Genomic DNA, 14,100 nt, shown 5'->3' with positions numbered 1-14,100 from the left:
TAACTTGGATATTTAATAAAATTACTCGTAATGCCTGAATCTTTAGTACCGTTTCGAGTAACAGTTCGAGTGAATGGGGCCTTTATCTGTAGTCTGATAGATTCAAGATTCAAATTACCATTAAATGATGGTTGAATCGCAATTGAATTTCATTTGAATACCTTTTGAATCTTTTTTAAATCGCCAATGAAACTTTTTCACAGACAAACGTTGTTTAAATGTAAATGTTTGCATTTTTTTTAGACTAGAAAAATCTTGTAGAAAAATGCTGGTAAATGTATGGGTATAACACGCTGAGAAAAAAAGATGATTTCGATGAGCCGTGATTAGATTCATATCAATGTTCAGTTTTATTGAAAACAAGAATTATTTGATCATTTCATGAAATGAAGGGAACTGAATTGATGTAAAAATCAAGGTAAATATGGTTTCTTTATTAAGGTAGCTCCCATGTCTACTGCTCTAGTTAAGTAGGTGAGTTTCACTTGTGTATGTATACGTATATACGTACATCAGTGTTCGTATTCTGCTACAGTCATTTATAACGATGAAGCTGATTTTTACATCTTCCTTGGCAAATATCTTTGAAAAATGCCTCATTACCAGCATTTTACATGACAGGATTGAGAAGAACAGGGATTTTTCTACAAGTACATCATAATTTGTCTGCTCAGATTTTTTATTGTGTGTTGGGAAATGCCTGTAAAGCTGATATTTTTATGCTCTGCCATTTGAGCTCGTGTTTAAATATTCAACTTTAAGCTAAAATATCTCGAGATTTGGCTCCACTTGAGGTATAAACAAGGACACCGTTGGATTCAATGGATTAAAATCTATTGAATGAAACATACTTATTCATTCCGTAGGATTTCGCAAGGGAGCTACCTTAATTAGTATTTTTACACCGTTCGATGTTTGTGTCATGTGATATACGTTCTAATTGAACTATATTTATCAATATTATTCATCACATAAATAACAATAACAAACGTGTGTACATTAATAATTGAGATGAAAGTACTCCGATATAACCAACCATGTGTTATTTTAAATAAGTAATGGTGCCTATTACAAAGGCACACAAAATAAACTTGTATGATAGATATGATGTGGGATCCAATGATTATCAAAACGATGTTTAAACATCAATATCTTGAAAAGTTTCTAATACAATCATACCATTTTATTATATATCGTAGGTCAATTTCACATTAATTTTATTAGAGATTCAAAAATGATACAAGATTCAACAGAGATTCAAATAAAGATTCAAATCTTTTGAATCCCGTGGACAGCCCCTCGTAAAATTCGCCAAGTCTCCTTGATGACATTCAAAGAAAATTTCTGAAAACGGTTACGAGTATGATGGATTGCATCTTACGGTGCCAAATGGTTTCCGTCCAGGCGAGCAAAGTGGATTGTCTATTAGTTCCCGCTATACCTCCAATGAGCCTCGGTTTCTGACCCTCACAGTTAGTGATTTTGTTACTATAATCGAAGAGGATGATACGGTATGATATACTTGGGTGTGACCAAATCTTGCATTTTGTGTAGAATCGATGGAAATTTGATACTATTGCGTTTTTGTAGAAAGATTTTTTTTTAAGAATTGAACTGTACACGATCCACATGAGATGGCATTATCGTGAAGGTAAGAAGACTTTTTTTTTTTTTTAATTTATTTATTTATTTTTTTTTTGTTTAAGAAAGTTAAGTGAGTGTGATACATCAAGTAAATGAAAGTTCCTCTAAACCGCAAGTTTTTTTTTCCTCGTAGGTTGTTGGTAGGAACATAATAGTTGAGGAAAAAAAAAAAGAAGCCCAAGACGGGGATAGTAGCAAACCCAAAATAATCAAGAAGTATCTAGTCACCGACGAGTTCGATTTGGACGAGGCCAAAGTGTTTTTCAACTCAAAGAATGCCTTAGCTGTCTGTGTGCCTCGTAAAATGTAAAATCACGAAGAGTCGAAAAAAAGGGGCATTTATATAGGCTGTCTGTAGGAATACATTTTTTTTTAAACAAATTGTTATTTAGATGCTTTTGATTTTGCAAACAAAATTATGTCAAGAAATACAAAAGTCTTTAAATGAATTACTACTACGAATTGTTTAGTTTTCACACATCTTTTTGTTTAATATTCATGAAAAACGAGCAATTTTATCTTCCCGATATTATTTTTAGTTCCAAAGGGGTGTGCACAAAAACTACACTGATATAGGCACGTGTATTGTGCACACAATCCATTCATGAATTATTATTGCGTGGCCATCAAATTGTGTACAATAAATTGTTCATAATCAAAATAAGTTCATTATTTGCTATACATCATATGGTTTTTGTGAGTTAACAAATAATAACCACAAAAATTTAACTTCTACTTTTTCAGTGCACAGTATCTGTGCCCAAATCTGCGTAATTTTTTTGCCCATCTTGTGGGGATAAAAAACTGTGTCAAAATAAAAATTTTATTTAACCTGAGTCGATTATTGGCTTAAGATTGTATTGTACAAAATTTCATGTAAACTGTTCGAGTATAGAGCGGAAAAAGAGACAATGTGAATTAAAAGTCGTACATATATTACTATTTACACTTGGTTTGACTAGAATGCTTACGAAATTACGTGGTGTATCTGTGAAAATATTAAGAAATCCCAACAAAAAAATAACAATGTCCTACAAGAAGATCATTTATAATGGCACTTCGATTAATCAACCCGTTACTATTTTTTTTTTTTTTTTTTTTTATCCCTTTGAGAATACCCTCGAGTTCCCATTAAAATTACTTTTTAGGTTCTGATTTTCTTGGCTACGGAATTAGAAGAAAGAAAAATCGGTTAATTTCTTGTCCACCTAAGCGATGTAACACCCTGTGTAACACTTGAATTGTGTACACCCGAAGATATTAATATTTTTGCTGGTGCTGGTTGTAATAAATATATATCGAAGCCATATTTTTTAACAAATTGATTCTCAAAAAATCTATGATATCATTTTTTAATGATTATATTACCAAAAATACTGGGACAAAACAATAAATTATGTCATTTGATTTTCCTATTGTTTAGGCATATTGATCGAACTAAAGCCTGTTGGAGTGTATGTTCGGTAATTACGTAACATAAAGTTTCAAAATGGATGAAAGATAGTTAAAAATAATAAAAAAATGTTAGTTAGTTACAAAAAAGAATTCATTGTATGTTTTGTTGTTACAAATGTAAAAAAAAACCATATACAGTTTGTATGTTGTACTATGTGTCAAAACAGAGTCAAACAACTTGGAGGAAATTTGTAGGGTATTTCCATGTATTGGATCATTTTATTGTTTACACGTATTTTTATTCAAATAATGTAGTCAAATGATATCCACCTTTGATAAAGCAATTTTACGTCGAGTAAATTTCAATGGTTGAAAATTATATCGATAAAAAATTTTATCTTTAGATAACGTCTAATCGGTAAAATATGCAGGGAACCGTAGCTTGCACGTAAAAGTGAGTTATTCACTCTTTAATAAGGCTTTTGCAGTGATAATGGAAGAAAACCTTCTGCTAGTAAAATATTTTTTCAAGTATCATATTAAAATTTTACTCGGTCAATCGTAATTGTACTTCGTAAATAATAATATTGATATCACTGCCTCTTGCATAGGTATATTATACACATTATTAGTATGATGTCATATCTTTATTCTGGAAAATAGAAATGCTTTTCGAAACTGCTGAAAAACAACGAGTCCCTGCTAGATTACCTCATGCTTATGTAAGTATATATCACGTTAGAGTTGAATGTGAATCTGCGTCCGCTGAAGTTGAGTTTGGCAGTTCGATAAGGTTCGATGATCGGTCTATACTTGTATAAAGAAACTTCAATGATGAACTTTTGAGAATCCAATTTGAAGTATAATATGCTAGACAGCATAATTCACCCGTGTGAAGAGTATGTGTATAGGTGGTTACCACGAAATAAAGAAAGCCCTAATAATTTGTAATTGGGTCACCCTTTGCTTTCTGAAACGATTTAACTAACCCGCTTTCTTTTCCTTGATTTCCTTTTTTAATGAATCATCTTCCTAAAAGATTCTTTTTGGCTGATTACGTTAACTTGCTTTTTTAACATTTCATTTATGCAAGTACAGGTAACAAAATATTACTGTGAGGTAATTATACATAAACATGAAGTATTATTATTATTACATATTTCTCGAGAGAATACATAATATAAACATATTCACTTGAGATATACATATGGAGGTCGTCAATGGCTCAGTTGGTTAGCGTGCCATTGAAACAACACAGCTCAAGGGGTCGTGGGTTCGATTCCCGATCGGGGGCACTCAGATTTTTTCTGCTGGTTCTTGCCAGATATCGAATCCATGAAACTGACTTAGGATAAGGCTTAATTTTAAGGTGAAAATAAAAAGCGATTAAAAAGTAAGAATTGTGAAGAGTTTTCTCGATAATCAATACTGCGTGACCGGGGAGACATACATGAGTGATTCCGCCGTAACTAGCTCAAATCGCGTCCAGAGCTCGTACAACGTTTTGAAGCTAAAATTAATTATGCTTGCAGTGCCGAGACATGTTAAATGTTATGAATTCTCGATTACTTACAGATGTCACCGATTTCTTGTCCCTTTCACGAAGAAAATTGCAAAAAATCACCTCAAAATGTCAGTTCCGACCCCTGTCTAAAACTCAACTTTAAAAAAAAAAAGACTCTTGCATACCAAAATAAAGCTTTTTTCCGGAATTTTTGCACCTACATTATAAACTATAGGTATCATAGATTATATTTATACTGAAATTACTCATGCTTTTAGCAAATAAGTAAGAACGTATAATTCATTATTTTTGTCCCTCGATTTACATGAATATTAGGATCAGCATAGAAATAGCTTTGGAAAACACTTAATTTAGTTCTGCAACACTCCCTCACGCTCACTTTTCGAATTACACACTGGCACTAAAAAATTGCACTGGCCAATGCCGCTAAAAATTAAAATCGCCGGGACTGGCGAGTGAATCATTTCTCGTTTTTGGTGTGTAATACTTTGGTCAGTTTCGACCCTCCCCTAAAGCACCCACTAGGTTTACTTGAACAGGTACGTAAACTGTACTTTCTTATACTATTTGGCGATGACAGATACTGTATAAGCGGAAAAGTCAGTGTGTCTCGTTCGCGGACAATCCGAGAGCCTTAAAGCTCGAAATGTCAGTTCCGAACCCCTGAAATTGATAATGAATTGTAGTTAAGTTTCTATACATTTTTAGGTCTTGATTCATTAGAAATTCAACTCATCATCATTAAATATTTATTATTTACTTAATTTTGAGATTTTTTTTATATGTGGCTCGGTAACAGTGTTCAAAGAAGAACCAAAAATCAGGATGATGATACATTGGAAAATTTAAATAAAATAGTCAGTGATTTGAATGCATTGAATTTGAGGTAGAGTAGCAGAGTACCCAAAGCCACTAAAATCGAAGCTGACTATATTTATTGAGTAAATAAATTATACAATTCATGTTAATACAATAATTTTTTCAACATAACCTCTCTTTTTAACGACTCAGCGTTAACGAAATTTTTTTTAGTTTTAGTGGCTAAATATCTTTCCAATATTATAGTGTAATCACGTAAAATAGTTTTATTATGAACAGGATGCCTATTACCTTGTTTAAAACAATTTATATCAATATTCAGTTAACGTCAGTTTGAACTGAATCACCCGCCATAGGTTTGGCTTACCTTAATACATTCAGGCACCCTAAAAAAAATAAAAACAGATTTGTCCTCGTAAGGCCTATGTTAATTTACCCCGACTCGGCTATATATATATCGCGAATGTCACTCGACGTGTTCTCTTGTGAAAAAAACCATATCGACAAACCACATAGTAGAACCATGTAAAAGAACCACATAAAAACACGTGGTTTTACCACTCCGTTTTCCTGTGGTTTCGTGTGTCAAATCACCATGAGGTTTTTAAGTAAAACCATATGGTTTTTACAAGCTTTTCTTTATTATTTATTAATAAAAGGAATTATTTCTACTTAAATTTAACTATTTAAAAATCTTAATAACGCATCAACAATGAATATAAAAGTATAACACAAGAAAAAAAAGCCTCTTAGGTGAAGTGAACTGTAGCTTACAGATTCTTAGCCGAGTATCTTATCCATTGGGCTAGAGTAAATTTGATTATAGATTCCAATTTTGTGTCCTTATCAGGTACAGAAGGCACAGTATTCTATTATTTGTATTTGTACATAACTAGTTCTTTACAAATAAACTACAATAAAATCGTGTGAATTTGTGTATGCAATAAATTTAACATGGTTATTAATAATACTTGTAAAGATATTTTTGTTTCCGAGATAAAATAATTACGGCAATTAAACCTTTAATTTAATTTATTGATTATACGTACTAAAATGATACACTTTTCAGTCATACATTATCCAATAATTATATTAATATTTAATGAACAACTAATCACAATAATAATTGTGTTTCACTACTTAGTTGTCAATAAAAAAATTTCCCTTAAATATTAATATTCTAAAAATATATATTGCAAATGAAAATCCTTGAAATTAATTTATTATTAATAGAAGTATGTACAAATACCAATAACATAATACTATACCTTCTGTAGCTTATAAAGACGAAAAATTCTAAGCCAGCATCAAGTCCCCTCTGGTCATGTGGATGAGATACTTAAGTACACAAATTGTTTTTATATGTTATTTAGAGTAAAATCGTATGTATTATGTATATCTATGAATTTTGAGGATTTTTATTAACAATACATGATATTATGATATTTATCTTCCGGTAAGTTTTACAAAAATTATAATACTTAATCACTTATTATTATTCTTTTTTTTTTATTCTTAAATAAATAGCCAAAAAATATCAGTTATAATTTTGATTAGTTATTTATTAAATATAATTAAATATATAATTAAATATAATTAATAATTATTGTATAATGTATGACTGAAAAGTGTATCATTTTGGTATGTATAATCAGCAAATTAAATTAAAGGTTCAATTGCCGTAGCCATTTTATCTCGGAAACAAATATCTTAAAACATATTATATTAACACTGTTTAATTTATTGCATACACAAATTCACGCGATTTTACTGTAGTTTATATGTAAACAACTAGTTATGTACAAATACAAATAATGGAATACTGTGCCTTCTGTATCTTATAAGGACACAAAATTAGAATCTACAATCAAATCTACTCTAGCCCAACGGAAAAAGAATCTATTTGTCAAAGTTCAATTCACCTTAGAGATTTTTAAGAGTTGGGATCCCAATAAGTATTTCTAGTGAATTTTCTTTCAAAAGAGAGGTCGATTATCGGATAGATTAATAATTCTATTCTTGCCGCAAATGGCACGATTAGCTAATATCGTTTATCTTTCTGTGAAATAATTAATATTGCGGCTGGTTTATAAAATAGACCATATAGGACTACTACAATTAACACATTACTCTTCACTTCACCAGCATGAAATACTTATGACAAAAAATTTCGGATCTCTACGAATCGAAAGGATCCTTTAGCAGTCTGGCGAGAGTACGTATATAACGGCTGGTTTAGGCTGCATAGAAGCTGCAGAAATTAACGCGACGGAATTTTGGTTGGCCAATCAGAGTAAAGGGATAGAAACTCGTGATAGCATGCCCCTTTAACTTTATTTTTTTGTATACACATTACGTCGTCGTCGTTGGTCGTTGGGGTTTGGGGTGTGGACTGTGGAGTGTGGATGACATCGGCGTGTCGTATAGTATCTGTATCTGGTCGCAGGTATATTGTCTGAGCCTGGTTATACTGGTAACTGGATGTCTGTCATTTGGATATAGTATTGTTTAGTATAATATATAAATACCTGTGCTTACTTAAGTATAATTATATCAGAATTAGTCAATCACAAGAAAAAAGGGAAGTCCAGAGGAAGAGTTGTACTGCGAGACCTCTGTGAGTAAGACGTATAAGGGTGTAAGTGTTTCAGCAGAGGGTGACATTGGTGGTGTTATCATCTACCTAATTAGTCGACCAGGATTCACATAATCATGAACACTTGCGGCTTCGTCACTTGCGGTCCCAATGAGGCCCTTGTCGTCTCGGGTAAGTTTGTAGTCACATGCTCATTTAAATCCATTACTTAAAGTCTATGGGTCAATTTAATTAACCCTTCAAATTGGGTGATAACAGGGTGCTTTTTCATTGTGTTATTTGGGTTAGATCATGTGTGAAATCGTTGAACAAATACATTTAATCATATTTTTATTACTACTACAAAGTAGGCAACTGTCAGACAGGGAGTTGGGAGAAGTCTGTCTATGTTTTTTTATATCTTTTAAGTATTTAAGATAGTTTGATTTTAACTTGCTTGTATGTCAATCAATGCAAATATATTAGGGAGATGATTCAAATAGGGTAGATAAACTTATTCTTAATAACTTTAATTTGGACATTTATCAATACAGATGATGTCATATTAAAAAAAAAATTTGTTGAGTACTTTCGTGCGGGATTATTGTAGGTTTGATGACTTGTGGGGTGTTCGGAAACAACGACAGAAATCGATGTGATATTAATAATTCAAGTACTTATAGATATAATCATGGCCACGAATCAGTTGTCACCGTTGTCAGTTTGTTCCCATACGTGTGTATGTGTATGTATATACGTATACAGATACATATATTTGCTTTGAGATCCTGACGCTCCTGACACTCCTGACACTTCTTTTTTTTACTCTCCGTTATATTTTGCATATCATCAAAATTGTCTCAAGTATAATTGTAGTTGTAATAAAGAATATTTATTTCTTGTGTTGTAAAAAAAAAAATGAAAAAGTAACTTAAGCTAAAAATGAATAACACATTAATTGTTTTCGATCAATGCTATTTTGAAAGGATGTTGTTATGGCAAACCACTATTAGTGCCTGGAGGCAGGGTATTTGTCTGGCCAATTGTACAGCAAGTTCAGAAGTGAGTATCTGTAGCTTTAGTCAATAAGGGACTTACATATATGGCAGTTAATTAAGGCTCATAAAGTCAATAGCCAGTTTTAAATTGCCTAGACTCGGCTCTACTGGCAAGCCTCTACAGAAGCAGTATGACATCTGATTTTATTTTTTTAGAATTTCACTGAACACCATGACTCTGCAGGTTGAGAGTCCCACTGTTTATACTTCTCAGGGTGTACCAATATCAGTTACTGGTATTGCACAGGTAATACATTGACAGATAATGTCTTTGAAATTTTCTAATGATTTATAAAATTAACAAGTCATTGTTTTATCAAATTTTTTCTAAGATACATATTTTTCGTAGGTCAAAATACAGGGACAAAACGAAGAAATGCTCTCAACAGCATGCGAACAATTTCTTGGAAAATCAGAAGAAGAAATACACAATATTGCACTAGTCACGCTAGAAGGGCATCAAAGAGCCATTATGGGCAGTATGACTGTAGAGGTGATAAATCTTATCATTTTATTCTGTCGATTATCAAAAAAATGCATTACAACTTAAAATTAGTATAGCTATTCTTGATTAACACTTTATAATATTTTTCTTAAATTTTAGGAAATTTATAAAGATCGTAAAAAGTTTAGCAAAGAAGTTTTTGAAGTTGCCAGCAGTGATCTTGTTAATATGGGCATAACTGTAGTCTCCTACACTCTTAAAGATATCAGAGATGAAGAAGTAAGTAATATTTCTACAAATTTCGAATCTGTACTCAAAGATTTTTATTATTATTTTTCAAAACTACATAGGTTCCTTGTTTTTTTAATTGCTAAGTAGGTATTCAACATCTTAGCTTAACAATAAAAAAACAATATGTCCCTCTTATTAGTACAAGCTAACGAAAACCGCTTTATTACTTATTTTTGTGTTTTAACATTCAAATTAGTTGTTTCTTTTTTTTAATGTTAGTAATTTACTAAGTTGTTCATGATTACGAATATATATTTTTGTTTTGCTACTTGCAGGTGGCAAAGGTACGTTAAATTTTTGTTTTTCACTAGTTTAGTGTACATCAAATCACTGTTTTATCTCTTTAGTTATCAAGTGGGATTAGAGTAGTTAATGCATCACAAACGCTGTATTATTTTTTTCCATGCTTGCTTCAAGTGCTTTCCTAATTCACGTCTTCCATTAGTAGTATTTAATGTCATTTACGCAAGAATTTTGAAATCCTTTGGTTACTGAGAGTGTAAAAGTTACTTTCATCAGATGTCAATAACATTTATGACTTAGTATAGTATGTACTATTTAATACACATTTTTGTATACTCATTGGTTTTACGGAATTCTTTAGTTTGATATTTTAGCGAAACAAAATAAATTTTATAATATTTATAAATCAAAAGAAATTACTTTTATGTTCTCTAATACAAAGTATTCAACTTTATACCTCCAAAACTATATGTACCCTATCATGCAAAATTTTTCAAGATCTCATCTTGAAAGAATCCTTGTCCTCTAACTTATTTACCTCAGTATTAAACAATGGTATTGTGATAACTGTGAATTGAGAGATAAAAACTATACGTATTTCATATTATGTACTATCCGTCATTTCATATTTGATATATGTGGAAAATCTCACGCCTTAGGCACAGCTACACACACCCTTTGCTCTTGTTAAATTCAAATGGGATTTCATTGTTTGCTTTCCAGGGATATCTGAAAGCATTGGGCATGGCTAGGACAGCCGAAGTCAAGAGAGACGCGAGGATCGGCGAAGCCGAGGCGCGTAGGGATGCTCAGATTAGAGAAGCTATTGCCGAGGAACAGCGCATGGCCGCGCGTTTCCTCAACGACACTGAGATTGCCAAAGCTCAGCGTGATTTTGAGTTGAAAAAAGCCGCCTATGACGTGGAAGTACAAACAAAGGCACGTAGTGTTTTTTCCCTTCGAATTTCTTGAAATTACCACCCAGTTGAATCATCAAAAATTTCATGATTAGAAAGCTGAAGCCGAGATGGCATACGAGTTGCAAGCGGCTAAAACTAAGCAGCGGATCATGGAGGAGCAGATGCAAGTCAAAGTTGTTGAACGTGGTCAGGAGATAGCTGTACAAGAGCAAGAAATGATGCGGCGAGAAAGAGAGCTTGAAGCAACCGTGCGCCGTCCTGCCAATGCTGAAAAATTCAGGTATTATTATTTCCTCGGTGTTGGACATAGGACAAATCTAAATATTGTTACGAGCTTATTTGGGGATTTACCTATTTTAAATTAAATTTTAATGAAGACTGGAGAAACTGGCTGAAGCCAACAAGCTTAAAACAGTCATGGAAGCTGAGGCTGAGGCTGAAGCTATCAAAATACGTGGAGATGCCGAGGCATATGCCATTGAAGCCAAGGCCCAGGCAGAAGCTGATCAGATGGCCAAAAAAGCTGCAGCTTGGAACGAGTATAAGAGCGCTGCCATGATCGACATGATGCTCGATACCCTTCCAAAGGTACAGAAAAATTAGAGTTAACTGGTAAACAGATTGTAAAATAAATTTATTTCATTTTAAATAGGTTGCTGCCGAAGTTGCTGCTCCCTTATCTCAGGCTAAGAAAATTACAATGGTGTCGAGTGGCAATGGTACGATCGGTGCTGAAAAACTGACCGAGGAAGTCCTCAACATTGTAGCACGAGTACCTGAGCTCGTGAAGAACATGACTGGTGTCGACGTTGCAAAGGTATGCATACAAAGCCACTAATTCCGTTTGATAACAATGCTTTTTATGCTCCTAAAGTAATTCGTTTTGCAATCTTGAGCAATGCCAAACTTTTTTTCAAAACAGCCTCTTTTACAGTCTCATTTTTTTCTTTCCAGTCTGTCCATGCAGCGTAAAGAAGTAGTGCCAAAGCATCTCAAATGCAATTTCCGTAAAACGAGGAATGTCTCTTGCAACTCTTTAGTTTTGGATCTGTTTGTGCGAGTCTCGTGCAGATTTACTTTTACCTCGTTGTAAACTTCCTTACAAAAGTTATCAAAGAAGTCGTTTTGCTCAATTGATCTTTTTGATTTGCGTCTTATTTTTCCACGTTATGTCGTATGAGGTGGGATAATTTTTTTTAATTCTTACAAATATTAACCTATATGAGTATTAAATTATTGTACATCATTTTCATTATTATTGTAATGCAATATTATGATTTTTTTTTATAATGATAATCAGAAGCTACGAGAATAGCTTTTGAATTATGACACTCAGGAATTTCCACTCTGTTATTTTCAAAACGTGTAATGATAAAAATTAAAGCTCAGTCTTTTACAGAAAATTGTAAAATCGCAACTGAAGTTCAACTTGTCAAACCAGTCATACAAAACATTTTTCTATTATTTTTACTTCTAAAATCTCAATTAAGTTTTTTGGTAGAAAAATTAATGCTTGTAGTGTCATTATTGTTACTTTCAAATTTTATAAACAATTGAAATAATTTACTGCCATGTTTTTGATGTTACGACTTTTTCCAATATTGAAATTCATCTAAGTTATCTATTACACAGAAATAATTCCAAAGGATCTCAAGCGTCTTTTACTATTTAAATTGATTTAAAAAAAATAGTAATAATAATGTCTGCACAAGAAACAGTTCAATATTATAAATCCAGTTAACGAGCTTTGTCGAAATTTACTGACAAATAGATATATTTCTGTGTTTTACAGTAAGGCATTCTTTTAAAATTTATCTTGCATCGACTCACAACTTTTATAAAATCTATTTATGAATATTTATACACTTTTATTTTGCATTCCTGTATGAGGCATTTGAAGCGAAGGCAGAAGAGAAAAACTAATTAAATAAAATTCTTTCTGTCTAATAATGAAAGAAAGATGATTAATGTCGAGTTATAACCATCTGCACGAGAGTGACTATAATGCCGAGATGTGCCAGATATTATTCCTTCCAGTATTTTACTATTCAGACACCTAATTAAGGAAAACAATTGGGATAGTGCTTTTGCGTGTAGAGGAATTTCAATTTGTATTACAAGTTGTGCATTCAAGCGCAATGAGAAAATTTTAAGAGTACAATTTCATGACAGTTTTTACATGAAATTTATTTTTAAGTCATGAAACATTTAAAGACCATTTTAAGTGAGGTTATTAATTTTATTAATATAGGCCGGAATCAGTTGATAACTAAAATTTTCTGGTTGGAGTCTAATTTATTCTACTTTTTAAAATTAAATTCGATGATTCTGAAAGAAGAGAAACAAAAGAGGTTCAGGAAAAAATGTTGACTACAACTTTAGTGCACGAAGACCAAAATCACTGCAAAGATATTTTAATGCTACACCAATACTTTTCCTTAATACTCGACATTTTAATTGTAAGCGTTCAATGAATGAAAGTATCATGCAAAAATAAAACTGCTCAGGGTGTCATTCATTCATGTCGATACTCTCTAGTCCCATAATACTTATTTAATTAGCTTAATCGTATAAGAAGCACACACCTCCATACTTAATAATAACGATATATTTTGTAATTCAAAGGAAATGAAAAACAAAGATAAAGCTATTGTATTTTTTCGTTATTATGTAAATGAACAGGCGAACAATGATGACTAAAGCAAGTGCTGAGCTCTTATTTGGGTATCAAAAGAGCCAACAGAAATCTGTGGATTTATTGAGAATTGAAAAAAACGTGTGCAAGAAGCCTTACACTATTTTACTTATAGTGGAGAGTTCAAGTTTGAGCAGAAAAAAAATAATAAAATATGAAATATAAATTTAAAGAGTCTATATCTTTTCTAAGGATGAAAAAAAATGAAACCTATTTCCTTTACAAATATTGAGGATCGCGTGAAAAACTTCTCGTTACACCTACAAGTATCTAGTGTTTAAGAAAAAACGTCCACTGCGTTATGCGTTTGCCACTAAAATATGGGTGAAAGTGTGAAACAACTCATGTTTTACTTATTTCCGCGTAGAGAACCATTGCGTGCGTATAGGTATAGTGGGTTGATTGTACCATTGTCATGTATATGATATGTTATGTGCGTTTGAAAAACAAATGAAAATCAACCCGCTTCCGTATGATACGAAAAAAAAAA

The 14,100-nt window shown here is 32.2% G+C and overlaps 1 protein-coding gene across 2 annotated transcripts; it reads left to right on the top strand.

Moving 5' to 3' along the window:
- The first annotated feature begins 7,582 nt into the window (after positions 1–7,582).
- Positions 7,583–12,558, top strand: LOC106645337 (flotillin-1). 2 transcript variants are annotated; one of them, XM_089598195.1, is made up of 11 exons: positions 7,583–8,150; positions 8,945–9,020; positions 9,173–9,263; positions 9,366–9,509; positions 9,621–9,740; positions 10,028–10,036; positions 10,719–10,934; positions 11,008–11,195; positions 11,293–11,503; positions 11,568–11,732; positions 11,870–12,558. In XM_089598195.1, exons 1-11 carry the CDS (start codon positions 8,096–8,098, stop codon positions 11,885–11,887), a joined length of 1,293 nt encoding a protein of 430 aa, XP_089454321.1. In that variant the 5' UTR covers positions 7,583–8,095; the 3' UTR covers positions 11,888–12,558. The 2 variants fall into 2 exon arrangements, with proteins under 2 accessions (XP_089454321.1, XP_089454320.1); XM_089598194.1 differs by lacking the exons at positions 10,028–10,036; positions 11,870–12,558 and having other exon boundaries at positions 11,568–11,753.
- Positions 12,559–14,100: the final 1,542 nt, after the last annotated feature.

The sequence above is a fragment of the Copidosoma floridanum genome, unplaced genomic scaffold, assembly GCF_036245765.1.
Source record: "Copidosoma floridanum isolate Cflo_tuat_1 unplaced genomic scaffold, Cflo_Japanese_pri ptg000006l, whole genome shotgun sequence".
Taxonomy (NCBI): Eukaryota; Metazoa; Arthropoda; class Insecta; order Hymenoptera; family Encyrtidae; genus Copidosoma; species Copidosoma floridanum.
Note: the sequence above shows the minus strand (reverse complement) of the source record. Positions and strands in the feature narration are given on the sequence as shown.